The 15,126-nt window shown below is 33.3% G+C and overlaps 4 protein-coding genes across 4 annotated transcripts in view; 3 read left to right on the forward strand and 1 right to left on the reverse strand.

Moving 5' to 3' along the window:
- Nucleotides 1-1,927: 1,927 nt before the first annotated feature.
- Nucleotides 1,928-4,460, forward strand: TRIADDRAFT_19797 (uncharacterized protein; the record flags this gene model as incomplete). Its single annotated transcript, XM_002108118.1, has 12 exons — nt 1,928-1,975; nt 2,120-2,199; nt 2,445-2,519; nt 2,665-2,707; nt 2,820-2,972; nt 3,129-3,278; nt 3,428-3,520; nt 3,608-3,670; nt 3,760-3,917; nt 4,020-4,103; nt 4,180-4,228; nt 4,347-4,460. Coding segments are annotated over 12 exons (1,110 nt in total), but the record flags the coding sequence as incomplete, so codon positions are not given.
- Nucleotides 4,461-7,199: 2,739 nt separating this feature from the next.
- Nucleotides 7,200-7,611, forward strand: TRIADDRAFT_52338 (uncharacterized protein; the record flags this gene model as incomplete). Its single annotated transcript, XM_002108119.1, has 2 exons — nt 7,200-7,400; nt 7,480-7,611. 2 exons carry the CDS (start codon nt 7,200-7,202, stop codon nt 7,609-7,611), a joined length of 333 nt encoding a protein of 110 aa, XP_002108155.1.
- A 1,071-nt stretch (nt 7,612-8,682) lies between these two features.
- Nucleotides 8,683-10,457, forward strand: TRIADDRAFT_52339 (uncharacterized protein; the record flags this gene model as incomplete). Its single annotated transcript, XM_002108120.1, has 7 exons — nt 8,683-9,117; nt 9,264-9,358; nt 9,601-9,678; nt 9,743-9,920; nt 10,034-10,072; nt 10,181-10,230; nt 10,379-10,457. 7 exons carry the CDS (start codon nt 8,683-8,685, stop codon nt 10,455-10,457), a joined length of 954 nt encoding a protein of 317 aa, XP_002108156.1.
- Nucleotides 10,458-11,315: 858 nt separating this feature from the next.
- The window catches only part of TRIADDRAFT_52340 (uncharacterized protein), a gene marked incomplete at both ends in the record, with an annotated part of 5,322 nt that continues 1,511 nt past the window's right edge, over nt 11,316-15,126 (reverse strand). Inside the window, 6 exons of the mRNA XM_002108848.1 lie at nt 11,316-11,355; nt 12,859-12,926; nt 13,777-13,831; nt 13,904-14,125; nt 14,211-14,379; nt 14,445-14,788. Of these exons, the coding sequence (XP_002108884.1) occupies nt 11,316-11,355; nt 12,859-12,926; nt 13,777-13,831; nt 13,904-14,125; nt 14,211-14,379; nt 14,445-14,788 (898 nt within the window). The remainder of the gene's footprint in view (nt 11,356-12,858; nt 12,927-13,776; nt 13,832-13,903; nt 14,126-14,210; nt 14,380-14,444; nt 14,789-15,126) is intronic.

Genomic DNA, 15,126 nt, shown 5'->3' on the forward strand with positions numbered 1-15,126 from the left:
GTATAAAAAATTAGGAATAGGGATAGAAACTTCATTTCTGATAGGTTCAGCTGCTCGCCGCTTAGATTAGTAGATCCTTTTCGTCCGACTAACGATAAAGTTCAATTGGCGTGTTCCATCAACGACCACACACAAAAAATGGGTACAGTATGTTCAGTAGTTGCTTATTAAAAAAGGGGTCGCTGTTTCTGTTTACAGCACGTACAGTACCGTTGAGTCCTGCAGTAAAAATACGCCGAACCGGCTGTACTGTACTGTACTGTACTGTACTCTGTACTGAATAGTGTACTGTACACTTGTACAGTACAGTGTACAGTCTACAATGTACAGTCCACAGTGTGCAGTCTACTGTACTGTTCTGTACTGTACCGGTAGGCCCAGCCATACTGTAATAACCCCGATTACTCAGATACTGTACACTGTACAGTACAGTACAGTACTCAGCGTAAATAAAGTAGCTTCAAAGATGATACAGTACATTATACTGTACGGTCACAGTACACATACTGTACTGTACTGTAATTATGGTACAGTAGAGCAATGCGCACAAATTAAAAGGCGGTGATTCCAATGGACTACAGGCTGACTGTCTACAGCACTAAATAATGATGCTGTAAGAAAATAAGAATAAAGATCTCTAGAGGCAGTAGTATAAGAAAAATATATCTTATCTTTTACCTCTACTTTAGTAAAATCATACTCAAAATGACTTCTTTTCCAAAAATTGAAGGAATAGGGGATAAGAGTGATGGCTTTAGTGTCACATTTTGGGACGGAGACGACTCTACAGTGTACAGTGCACAGTACTGTACAGTACACTGGTAATTAGTGCACAGCAATGGTGACATCATTTTTTAATACTGCACAAACTACAGTACGCAATCTACAGTACTGTACTGTCGATTCTGTACTGTAGAGCTTCTAAATACTGTACTGTAAGTATGCTTTGCCTCTCTACAGTACTGTACAACTTTTCTCACATTATCACGGCAATGTCGGTACTGTAGGGATAGACTGTACTAAGTACAGTATGAGTATGCACATTTATTGATGATTAGCCAAGGGTGCCTTTAAAGGGATACCTTTTGCGGAAAGATATCCTACCGATAGTATCGAGAACTGTCGTCTTGCACGCTTCGTTTCATGTTTGCCAAGTGTGATTTATTATAGTTACACTTGGCATTGCCACCATCAGCAGAAAGGAAAGATCCGTTACGGTAGCGATCCGCTGTTAATTTAGTATGGAAAATGAGAATCCACGTGCAGATAATGAAGGACTCCAACGCAGATACAAAAATGTAAGATTTTTCATGATACAGTATCAATTTTGATTGCTAATAGCTAATGGAAGTACAGCCCAACAGTACCACAATTAAGAACTACGGTATTGAGTAATACAATATCATCAAGGTTAGGCAATGATGTTACCATTAGTATGAAGTCGAGTCACAATGATATAGGATAGTGTACTGGATTATTCTCCGATTGTAAGGTTTGTCACTTCGTTGAGAATACACTAGTTCAAAGGCGATAGCTTTTAACGACAGCTCCATCATAAAGTATATGATAGGATTATTGATTGTACTGTAGATTGGGGTATGCGCGAATGATACGGGTGTTTGTTATATTATACTAGGAGGGGCAGTATAGTAAATAGCTGTAGATAACTGAATTAAAATTGTGATTAGTTAGTGTAATGTATACTGTACACTACATGAAACGCGTGAACTGCATTGTACAGTACTGTCTACTACAAATCTGTACACCACAACATGGTTCCCTGCTTGCAAATATAATTTGACTTTACTTATACCCGCATAGCAATATCAGGAAATATACTTTTGATAACTTTGTTCAATCTTTGATTGTAGCTCTCTTCCTACGGCATATTTTTATGTTACATGCTATTGCTTTCTGTCATTAGGCGACTCCGTCCGACATATCTACAGCGCTGCAATTAGGTATAGAGCACTCGGTAAGTAGGTTTTCTCCTTTACGATCTATAACATAATTAATTTATGCCTTATGATGGTTAAGAATACAGCTATTAGTAACCTTGTATACCTACGCCTTAACATTTTATGAAATCTACTTGTATGGTTTATGAATAATCATGTAGGTTGGGAAATTGTCTTCTAAACATGAAAGAGATGTTCTTATGCAGGACTTTCAAGATATTGATGTGGTTTTCTTTCCGAGGTTTCTTTATTAGATGATTCTGCATACATTATACATTTAGGAAGATTATTCTTTTTCTCATTGTTTTGATGGATCAACTTTGAACCGTTTTGACTATAATTGTATGCATAGTTAACTATCCTAATATTAACAGTGCAATAGTTAGTTGCTTGCGTATAAACCAGAACCACTTAACAAATATGATATACTATTGCAAGATTACTTTAATAGCAAGATGAAACTCATCTAATCTATATCGGTTCCAGAGATGGAAGTACGTCAACTCCCGCACATCATCACGCCGATTTTACCTTTAAAACATACGCACCGATAGCGTTCAGGTATAAGCTGGGAAATATTATTTGAGTTATCTACGTAATTTGTAAAACGCTGCGTACTGTATTTCATGTAATAATGCAGTTATATCATTGCATGAGTTTTGATCGTTCCAAAATAATGGTCAGTTTCTCTCTACGTTTATTTTAGATTTTTTCGTGAGCTATTTGGTATCAAACCGCAAGACTTTATGGTAAGTGTATTGAAGAAATGATTAGCGTAAACTTATATCAGTAGCTCTGGGCAATGTTAGAGAATTAGAGCTGCTATATTCCTAAGTCACTTTATATTGTACTACAATGAAGATATCCATGTGTGATAAACGATTGAAAGAAATACGCAATCCTGGAGCAAGTGGATCCTTATTTTTCTTAACCAATGACGACAGATTCATAATCAAGACTGTACAAAAAAAAGAAGCCCAGTTCTTACAAGAGTTACTACCAGGATATTATTTGGTAAATTTTATAATATCACTTACTTAACTCGAGTAATAAATATTTTCGGACATGTAGGAATTTTAACTATTGTTGTTGTATACTAAATTAGCGATTTTACTACTCAATAATGTAGTATTTACTAAATTTGTAGCTAATAATTACATATTATTTTAGAATTTTAGTCAGAATAAAAAGACTCTCCTTCCGAAGTTTTTTGGTCTATATTCTTATTCTACAAGTAGTGGCCAAAGAAACATCCGCATCGTAGTCATGAATAATCTTTTACCATCAGTTTATCAGTATCAAGTAAAATTCGATTTAAAGGTACATTGTAACATTTCTAGTTAGCCTTGCACATTTATTTGAATATTTCCTGAAACTGTTAGACTGAATAGTGATATCGCCTAAGGCTGCTGTCTATGTTACAATCAAATACTAGGTATCTTTTTTAGTTAATCTTCGTATAATTTCAGGGTTCGACCCACAAACGAAAAGCCTCAAAGAATGAAAGAGAAAAAAAATGCCCAACCTTAAAAGACTTAGATTTCAAGACGGAACTTCCTGAGGTGATATTATATATTAATTTTAAATGTAGCATTAATCATGTTTCTTACATTAATAAGTTCATTCACTAATTTTGTTCGTTTGGGTAGGGATTCGGTGTTGACCCTACTATATATGACTCCTTAACAAGAACCTTGGAAAGAGACGTTAGGGTAAAGGCTGTTATCATAACCTGCTACTATATGTACTGTTCAATAAAGACCGAGTCTGGTTAATTTTACTATTCTATTAATATATGCAGGTATTGAGAAGTTTTAAGATTATGGATTATAGTTTATTAATTGGTGTACATAAATTGACTGAAGTTTCAAGATCATGGTCCGTAAGTGAAGCTGACTCTAGGTTACGATCGGCGTCCGGTGGTGCCTCTTCCATAGATGCGGTCACGGCAACGGCAAGGTAGCTTGATCTGTTAGCCTGTAGTCTTTTTCAAATAAGAATTACGATTTCTGTGACAAGTCTAAAGTAGAATATTAAACAGAGTATTCTATGATAATGCAGATTGGGGCGCATTCACGCATATACTACATCTGGAGAAGCCGTAATGTTATTCATCGGAATAATTGATATACTTCAAAGTTACAGGTATGATATCTTAGTCTTAGTTCTGAATCTATTCTGACTTGCATTTAATGAGAAACCAAAATTTATCAATTTTAAGATTTATTAAGAAACTAGAGCATACATATAAATCAATTCTTCACGATGGTGTAAGTAGGAGATGTTATCGTTGAACTACGGTAGTTATTTGGAAGTTTATTACAACACTGAAAGGGTAATTAATCGACTAATCAATGATATAAAATCTCACTAACGGCACTATTATAGGATGCGGTATCAGTCACTAGTCCAGGATTTTACAGTGAAAGATTTGTTAATTTTTGTAAAAGTAGTGTATTTACGAAACGAATTGGTAAGAAGCTGAGATATTATTACCTATAAAGAAATGTAGTATAAATCAACGGGTTAACCATTAGTGGATTTTTATTTAGTTGCAAAATCGCAGCAAAAGAGAAGGTTGTTGCGTCCACGAAAGTCACTTGCTGATGATACTGTAACAAGTGATAGATTAGATAAGTCTTTCAATGGACAGGTAAGTATGAGACCGTTAGAATAATTGTTTTGGAATTTATCATAACTAGCAGTAAGTACCTGTTATTTTTGGTGGAAAATTGCAATTTTAATTCCCGAAATTTTACAGGAAAGCCTTATGGAAGATCTTCACGTATTTAAAAATGCGGATAACTGTCGAACGAATGAAGCCCTTAATAAGGACTCTTCGACATCCACATCTATGAAGGAGATAGTTGTAGATGTCCATAACTTTGGCATTATCGATAGTAAAACAATATTGTCCAGTAGGTAGGTCGTTAAATAATGTAGCTTAAGTATCATAGACTAGTTAGTAAGTATATATCTATATTGATAATTCTGTATAGCTAATAGCTCTGTTCTGTAATATAATAATTTTAGCCCTCAAAGTGGAAGAAGGAAAACAAAATCTGTCTATAATGATGACCAGAAAACTGAGACGATCGTCTAAACAAGATTACTGGCAAATTTATAATTATTTCATGAAAGAATGTATACTTTTCTTTGTAAAGAATTTAGAATTAATTGGAATAAGGGTTCTAAGTTGTGTGACTTTATTTCTATATAGCCATTTGAAATACTATATCTGTATATTTTCATAGCATTGCAATTAAGGAAAGCTGTTATAATGTTCCCTACAATTTATCAGTGTGAGCTTATTATTTGTACTACAGTAAAACTTTTATGTCAAATTTTCAGTAAGAGAGCAATGGTATGGTAACATGACGTATTAAATTCAAATTTTATTTGGATAATCAGATTGCGTGCTTCGCACCGCATTTATTATGCTAAGAACTTCTCCACCAATGACTACTGTAGACTTGATTGGCAAGGATTTTCTAATCGAAATTTTTTGCATTGTAATCCGAAAACTATGCTAAATTGCCTTCTGTGTATATTCTATATTCTATATACTGTACTGCATTGTAAATCTTGAATTACATAAAAATTTAATTTACACTATCATTTATGGATGAGAGCTATTTTCTTTTTGACTTTAGCCAATAGGTATTGTAAAACAATTTAAATTAATTTGGCATCATGCAAGTCTTCAAATATACGTGTAGTTTTTAATCGGTGGGCAGGGTTTAGCAATTACGAGCTATTGTACAGTATCATGATAATGGCAACAACAGCAGATGATAAACTGAAGTCCTATTAGAAAGAAAGAGTTTATGATTGTGTATTCGTATAATTTGGGTATAGCATGGGCAATGGAATAGAAAAGCATTGATGATATGCTACAATTAATGTGCAGTACTGTACTAAAAGTAGTGAAATTTACCAAAATGGAAGGAATGTTTGAATAAAATAAAACTAATAGCGAATATTTGCAACACTATTCATAATACTGTACAGTACTGTACTTTATGATAATGTGAAATGCGATCGGATGTGAAAGCTGAGCCCAGATCATCTGTGCTTCCCACTTAGTTCTAGTATTGGTATCTTTCTTATTAATTAGGACGGGGGACCGCGCGAACGCAAGTCCCCCACTACCAGAAATTGTACGCTCGAGTCTCCCCTATTTGGGGAGATCGCAGGGGTCAGCCTAACCGAAGTGCAATGGAAAGGCCTCACCCTGGGGGAACACCCTTCTTGATCAGCGTTACCCCCGCGTCAGGTAAGTATGAGTTTCAGATGTTCAAAGCTGTATTATATACAAGTCAATAATCCCTTCAATTATGGGTGTTAAGTTTTGAATTTTTAATGAAATAATTTGTATTATTGTTATTAATATTCCCATATTATTATCGTATGTGCATTGTATTATTGAGCTTTCAAGCATGCTCAGTTATGATACATGATTCTTTCTTGGACTGTGCGTACTGAACAGTCAACACTACCATTATTATGGAGCTTTCAAGCATGCTCAGTTATGATGCATGATTCTTTCTTGACTGTGCGTACTGAACAGTCAACACTACCATGATGAATCTTGTGTAGCATGGATAGGGACTGCAGTATTCAAATAAAATGAAATATAACCCCATTTTTCTACCATCTACTTCTCTCTCTCTTACTTTACTGTATAATCCAGAATTATTTAGTAAGAGAGAGGGAGACAGAGGAGGGGGATTTGTAGAAAAAGGGTCACGTTTTTACTTGAGTACTGTAGTCCAATGCCATGGACTACAGTACTCCAATTTACCGGTAAATTGAGTAGTCTGTGAATGCGTATAGTACAGTATAGTACTGTACAAAGTAAGCTCTCTATTGAATAATTGTACAGTACCTGTACTGGAACAGTACTAGAAATTCGAAGAATAACTAACTACTATCATAACAGTATTCTTGTAGCATTGGCCATTATCGGTGCTGAGTTAGCGGAATCTACGATTCTATTCCTAATCGCTATTAGGTAATCCCATTCCTGCAAAATTGACTGTCGTCGCTGGAGAATAGATTAATTAACCAACAGCAGAATCCAGTATTATGATAGCTCGATTGAATGCTGCCATCGGGGCAGCTATTTCTTTCTATGTTATTGCTAATAATAATAAAAAGAAGAATCGAAATGAGAACTTCAATCCATCTAGAAACGGCAGAAGGCAACTAGGGCGCTATCCTGGCCACGAGAAATTGGTTATGGCTTCGGTTGTAATTCGCCATGGCAGTAGAACGCCTGTAGCGACTACTCCCAATTGCGAGCAGGCAAACTGGGATAGTAGTATACTCTTACAAACGTTACCACACGCCGATTGCCCTCACAAAGTTGTCAGCCTTGATGGCGGTCCGCAGCCTCCGTTAAATTTTGATCTAGCATACAACAAGGACAAAGTACTAAAAGTACGTATGTTGCTCTGCATAATACCTCGTTAGCTCGCATCAGATATTGTATAAACATGCTGACTTAATGCTCAAATAGGGTGGATGTCCAGGTGGGCAACTAACTATTCTAGGACAGGAACAAATGGTCCAATTAGGAAAGCGATTGCGGGAACGTTATATTGATCAATTTAACCTTCTTGAGCCATCATTCCAGGCGGATAGCATCTAGTAATTGCTTATATACCATTAACTTTTCTGGTACTGTACGAGTATCATGTATTCTCACTCTATCGAAACTACCTTTGATATGCTGCAGAAAATTGGACAGTGCCGAAACTTAGCAGCGTGCAATAGTGTGCATTGAAGTTGATTAATTTCTATCAGCTTTAACAACACAGTACTCAAATATCTATTATAATACAGTACGTTGGAATACATGAAAATAATGATATACTGTACAGTACTTCTGGCAGTAGATTTGCGGAAAATATTGACATTCGACAGATGCATCCATGTACAGTATAACAACTTAAATAACGTTAGTTAGCTTGGTGGTAATGTCATAGACAAAGTACCAATTTTTATAAAATAGACCGGATTTCTAATATCGACGCCTCGCGACGGAAAATTCGCCCATAAGGCTATTAAATACCTTTCATACATGTACCAGTATAGAAGTTCTTTGCTACTTATGATTTTTAAGTTAGTTGATCTAGTCGGCGTTACATATTATAATCATCATTATGTTGAATGTTTTATAAGAATAAACGAACTGAGCACTCAGAGGCACACCATTAACTTGATTGATAGCGCTGTATGTAGACGCTTTAACAATTTATACGTATTTTGGTAATCATCGCATACACCTGTTAACATCGTAAAGCTTTAATTATAATCAGAATATAGTAACTTCAATTAAAATTTATATTACTATTACCGGTATTTCTGCGCCGGAAATTTTTAGTTTAACTTGAAAATCTTCCAAATGCGGTGCTAATTATAATATCACCAAATGTTATCTAAATAGTATAAGGACCTCCAATATCTTGCGATCCATCAACTCTGCCAAATGCTTTATGGTAGGCTTATACAGTGAGCTAACTGAAAGATCAAAAGGTCAGCTAATCTCCATTTAAGCTTTAATAATCATGTCTATCATGCAATATCTATTATTGCATAATTGGTATCATTTGATTATTTATAATTCTGAAGATATAATTTATGACTTTGTCAGATATGTTAGCAGTAAAACCCTAAGCCTAAACTGTATAATAGCCATAATTGCTTCTTTATTACCATAATGCTCTACAAACACGAAGTAGGGGCATTAATGATAACGTATAATTACTTTAAATTTTCTTTGCCTTCTAGGCTGCCATTAAATATTATTTATAATGCCTACTATTTAAACGTCAGCTATCAGACTAATTTCATACTAATAGCAAATACAAAATTAAAAAATTCGAAAGCAATAAAAGCTATCACTTCTGTTGCAGATGATCCAATTATCCTACATACAACTGAATCTAAAAATGAATTTCTTTACCCAAACGTTGGCTCTTGTCCACTTATGAAAAAATTTTATAGAGCTGTACACAAACATAATGAGTTTGAGTCAGCAGGTCGTAGAATCTTTCATGACGTCCTTCAAATTGATGACATGAAGAGTCTCTATGAAAATAAACTTTTGGCTAAGAATCATATTGATATATTAGATGATTTAGAGAGTAGGAGGGTGACTTTTTAAAGCATAGATATAGTGTATCTAAAATACCGGTTTTAACATGTAGCATATTAAAGTTGATATTGATAATGTAGAGCTATACGCAGCCAAGAAGTTTTTAGAATATAAGGATTTTAAAATTTTATACTTACAATTAGGCTCATGGTATGGCATTACCGGATGTCCTTATTGATCACTACAGCCAAATTAAAGAAATTGGCTACAAAGCGTTATGTAGCTTATTCAGTGAAAAGTAATAGACCGCTAGCAGTTTTCACAGTATATTCGTACTCGTATGTAGCACACGGTATCGTTAGCCGAATGTCACACATCAGTGCCATAGAATTTAGCATAATAAAGGATTAACATAAGACTGTATGACTAAATGTAATATACGTGTAGTTTACAAGAGGCAATAAATTTATGTGAAAATAGTGATTTGTGAAGGTATATCTCTAATTTTTTTATGCAACTTTTGAATTTTACGGATTATAGTGTATTACTGAAAGTCTCCAGCGGAAGATTTATGGATGATATTCTAAAAAGAATGGATGCTGTAGTAAACAATCAAAGGTGGAGAGTTAGTTTCATGTCGTCTACGTTGAAAAATTTTATACTTTCTCGTAACTTAATTTAGAATTATGGATTTACCAATCATGTTAATTACATGCTTTCGTAATAGCCCTACTAGACTATGTCTTTATTCTGCTCATGATACCTCATTAATCGTATTATCGGCTGCGGTGACTGGAAAGTTACCAAATGCATGGCCACCATTTGCCTCGTTTTTGGTGTTTGAGCTCTATCGCACATTTGTGAGTACAGTATTTCCATTACTGATCATTGTTAGCGAAGATCAGATATCTTTCTGAGTATCTGAGGCGCTGAATCATTGCAATTGATTCAACTATGCTTTAATTCTTGATAGAGTGGAAAACACTATGTTAAAGTGAAATTCGAAAATCAGGTTATTTATAAGTATTCTTATGTATTCATGAGTATTAGTTATGCTATGATAAACTGGAATAACTTTCATAGTCAAATTACTTTATACTATTTATTGTGATATTTGAAGGATTTGGTAATCAATAACTGTGGCGGTTCTACAGAATGCCCTTATAATCGGTACGTAAATATTAAGCAGTACAGGTAGTACGATACTTTAGACGGATTCCGCATTAAGTCGCTTTTTGCACTTAAAATAAATATTCAATACTTTGAACAGTCGTAAGATCATGGTTAAATCTCCTAATTTTGTAATATTCGCCGTTAGGTTTCGGGAAATTGTATCGGAACTAGCTCTAGAAAGCAAGGAGTTTGAAGAACTATGCAGTATACAGGATGGGAATTAATTTACTGTATGGGACACAAGTTGTGATAAGAAATGTTCGATAATCTCCTGTACTCATGCGCATAGAACGATTTTCATAATAATTTAGTAGCGCAGTATACGAATTCACATCATATTAATGAAATAGAATATTCACCGGTGATCAATAAAATATATATAATCATCTTTACTATATTAAATCTATGTCAGAAAATTATGCTTATACATTGACTTTTAGTCTGATCTGTATTTGCTTGCTTATTGTATCTGTCATATTCTTCACCATACTGGCCCATGATGATACTTCATACACGACAATAATAATTTAAAAATATCATTCTAATTGCTTCTACTGCATGTTGATCTATAGTACTATTTACCTGCCGTTATTCATGTGATTTAGTAAATCATATGAAGTTTATTTAATAGTCAGATCGTGGCAACCGTAAGATCGTTATTGATTGTGACACTTTAATTGCAAGACTGTATATTTTAATAACTATAGAAATTTGACCTTGATGACAGTGCCCGTAAAAATTAATTTAAATGGGGTAACTACTTGTAATGCTAAATTGGTTATGGGAAGATTCTCAAGATATTTGCTTAATTAATGTCAATACGTAGTATTACTAAAATTTTAAATAATACTCTTGTTTTAATACAAATGGTGATATAAACCCCGATGCAGTTTATTTCGCAACTTAATTTAGTTGAAGAAATACACTTTACACAGTTTCAATTGACAGTTTATCTGTGTTTTTGATATCTTCTGACGCATACTACAATGTTACATATGTTAACTAGGAGAATATTGTCAGTACAATAATTATATTATTATATATCAATTCTAGATTACGGATCGTAAGAGTTAACATTTTCGTTAGATCCTTCGGGCTTTAAATGCTCCATGACTATAAGATCTACAAATAAGGAATTTAAACAAATGATGATTACTGCGTAGTAGTGCTTCATAAGAAGCTAAAGAATTAGTCAGATGCAAAATATGAATGTTATCGAGACTTCAGTGTTAACGTCTACTTACGTTTCATTATTGGGGTACGTGTGTAAATACTCCATAGAGAGCTTGAGTTTGAAAGAACGTTACAAATGCATCGTGTACATTTTAGGATTGATTTCTTTCAGCAGGAAAAGGATGATGAACGTGGTTAATTTTAACCCTTAGTAGGATATAAGGGTGTGATACTGGCTAGACTATTATCGGAGTATTAGAAATACTCTATTTACTCATCGATACAGTTTTAAATTAAGTTGCTTACAGTACAACGAAAATCAAATTTTAAGAAGAGTCGGATAGTTTTATCGGATTTAATGACTTATTACCTTAAAATAATACTAATATCATAAATTTTTTTCGCTTATTTTAGTGTTATAAACAGTCTAAATCCATGCAGATATTGATATTATAATAGGTGATCAGCAATTCAAATATATATGTACCTTCTATTTTACCAGCCTAATTCCTTCTATAAATATGCTCTCCAGGAAGATCGTATAAGAAATTTGAAACTCTGGCTTATTTGAATATAAAAGTTTACTACTACTCATTCGTCATTTACAACATCACACTTGTTCATTTTGCTCAACTATTTTGAATGTAAATTCATTAATTGCTATCATCATTCTTTGAACAAGAGAATTAATGACCTTGTGCATTTAGTAGTATTGAGCGATACTTTTCTATAAATTTTATAATATAACTTGTAGTATTATGAGAATTTCGGAGCAATTGCAAAAGTTCTAGGTCTCAATCTCAGAGTATCTCAACTCGTTTACAATTTCTTTTTTGGAGGAGGAAACGTGAAGTCTTTATATTCCTAAATACTGAGGCCTACATCGCTCAATGTGTACAATACTATAATCTTAAAAGTTTCATTCATACAGTCAAAAGAAAAAGTATTTTCTTTTACCTCTATAGTCTCATTGAGGTTATACAAATCCTGACTAAAATGGATGACCGTAAGTACTACTGTAATCATTTAGACCTGAATTAATCAATAAAAATTATCGGTAATATTCACATTAGTAGACTGAAAATTATTATGTATTAACAAATACTCTCAAGCTGTACGCTCATTCGTGGGCACAATTGTACATTTCAAGGATCTTAAGACATTGCCACGGGTTTATTTGACATATTTTATAACGATCTAATACACCGTCGAAATTGATTGAATCTAATAATTTCGATTTATTTAGAGGATCAACGCAAATACAAGTTTTCATAACGTTAATTGTGTAGTTCAATGATATATAATTAATCTAACAATGAATATTAATCATTAAATAGAACATTGATTTTACGGAATTTTCGTGTAATTCATTCAACATATCTTTTAATAGGATGACAATAAATATGACTTAAGGATTTTAGATTAATAAAAATTGCAAATAAATTATTATACCTCACCACCACACCGTATTTGGTGATGCAGATGGTTGTTTTAATTACAGAAAAGACAATAGCTGAACTCTAGATCATAATGACGATATAAATTAATGTTAAATTAGTATCTTTTTGTGAAATGATTACGACGTTGAGATCATATTTCATACAGAATATGTATACCGTACCGTAAATTTAACAGATAAAAAAATCGATTAGGTGAATAATAGTACAGTATATAATAATAATATGCGCATAGGCCCGTATATACATATACATATATATATTTTTATATATTCATATAATATATGCAATATATTAGAATATAATTTAAATAATTGTAATAGAACAGATTCGAGTGCTTTCGAATCTTAAAACCTTCAGTTTCTACTGTACATGGATTAAAAGATTTATATAAAGTTAAACTAGTTATAAAACTAATAAAAGTGATGATCGCAGAAGTAAAATATCAGAACTAAATGTAATTGTAGCTGTATTTTATGAAGAGGAAAGTGCATTAACTAGCATCATCGTTAGTATGTCGGCTTAATCTTTTATACAAGAACTCAATTTACATTACTTTAGTTCACCGACAATTCGTCCTCAAGAGCTGTTTAGTGATATACATAGATTTCATCAAATATATACTGTATTAAAAGCAGCTGCTATCTCGATGGAATTCAATATATTTCAATTGTAATAATTTCCATCAATGTACTCAAATACTTTACATTGAATCAAAATAAGGTCGAATAGTACAAGGATATACTAAAATCTTAAATTTTATAAGTTTCAGCTATGGAATAACATTTTACTTAAATAATGCAGTAAGTCCAAAACTGGCTTAGTCATATTATAAAGATATGGAATACCAGGACAAAATTTCCATTTACGATGAAAGATTATTTCGATGAATTGTAATGTCACTATTAGATACACTTTTATTAGGATCATCGGATTTTAGGGCTGCAGTTGTCTCTTTTTTTTCCGTTCTATTAAAATAGATTTAAAGCTTAGTTATGATTATAGCGTGCCGTATATCCGCAAATGTATCTGAAGACTACCTTTCGCTTTCTTTACATTGGCTATCTTTCAAAGGTTCGGAACGATTACCAGACTGTAAACTATTAATCCCTTCTGATTTACATCTCTGTAATTTATTAACTTTCGCAGTAGGGTATCGAGATTGAAAATTTTGAGAATTCGCAGTTATACCATCATGTTTCTTTATTGTAACTGATTCTATGTTGGTAACTTTTTTGACCGGCAATTCAACACACTTAAACCTATAAATAAAAAATAAGTGTGAAATTATTAGATTTTACGCAACGTGGGTTGCTATATACAGCAAAATATTAGCAATTTAGTTACCTTTGAATCGTACATAAGGTGATGATAACCAATAAAATTATTCCACATATTCCACCACATACAATACCGACGATTACTAAGGATTCCTGAAATATATTTTTCTTGGTGACTGCTTCTGAGCTGGCGGTGGATACTGGGCGAGTTACAATTAGACCGAATGACGGCACTTCTAAATTAAAAAAATTCTCTTTTAAGAATAAAGAGGGGAAAGCGATCCTAAAAAGTTTTACTCACCTGTCTTATTCAAAAAAATCTTAATTGTGCTATAGGGACCTACTCCAGCAGTAGTTACAGCAGCTATACTGAATTCATAAAATTCCTCCGGGGCGATATTCCTTAAAGCGATATGATTCAGTTTCGTCGACTCCTTATTCCAAATAGTTTCGCTTTCGCTTTTGTACTTAATCTTATACAAGGTTATAATACCATTAGCTAGTTTTGGAACATTCCAAGTAACAGATATCATTCCTGACGATAATTCTTTCACTGAATCAATGATCGGTGGTGATTCGGGAGCGTCTTGTTTTGTTTGAATTATAACTGATTTCGAAGCTTTACTCGGTAACTCGCCACTATACCTTGAGTAAACAAAGTATGATACATATATTTCATAAGATGTATATGGTCTAAGATTATTTATTCTCGTGTAATTTGTATCTCTTTCAACGTTGATCATCGTTAAATTGCCGATATTATTCCTTGATATTGATCGATAACTCAACAAATATCTTGTTAGTGTGACAGAATTTGCAATTTTCGGCCGTTGCCATACCACTTTTAACGATCTACTCTCGATCGTGTTTGCAGATATGTCCTTTAATCTATTCGGTGCTGATATGCTAATATCTAGTAAGGATTTTAGAAGACATCTCCATTTAAAAATATTAAAGAATAGTGCTCAAACTGATGAAAGTCT

Source organism: Trichoplax adhaerens, genomic scaffold (assembly GCF_000150275.1).
Source record: "Trichoplax adhaerens TRIADscaffold_1 genomic scaffold, whole genome shotgun sequence".
NCBI classification, from domain to species: Eukaryota; Metazoa; Placozoa; class Uniplacotomia; order Trichoplacea; family Trichoplacidae; genus Trichoplax; species Trichoplax adhaerens.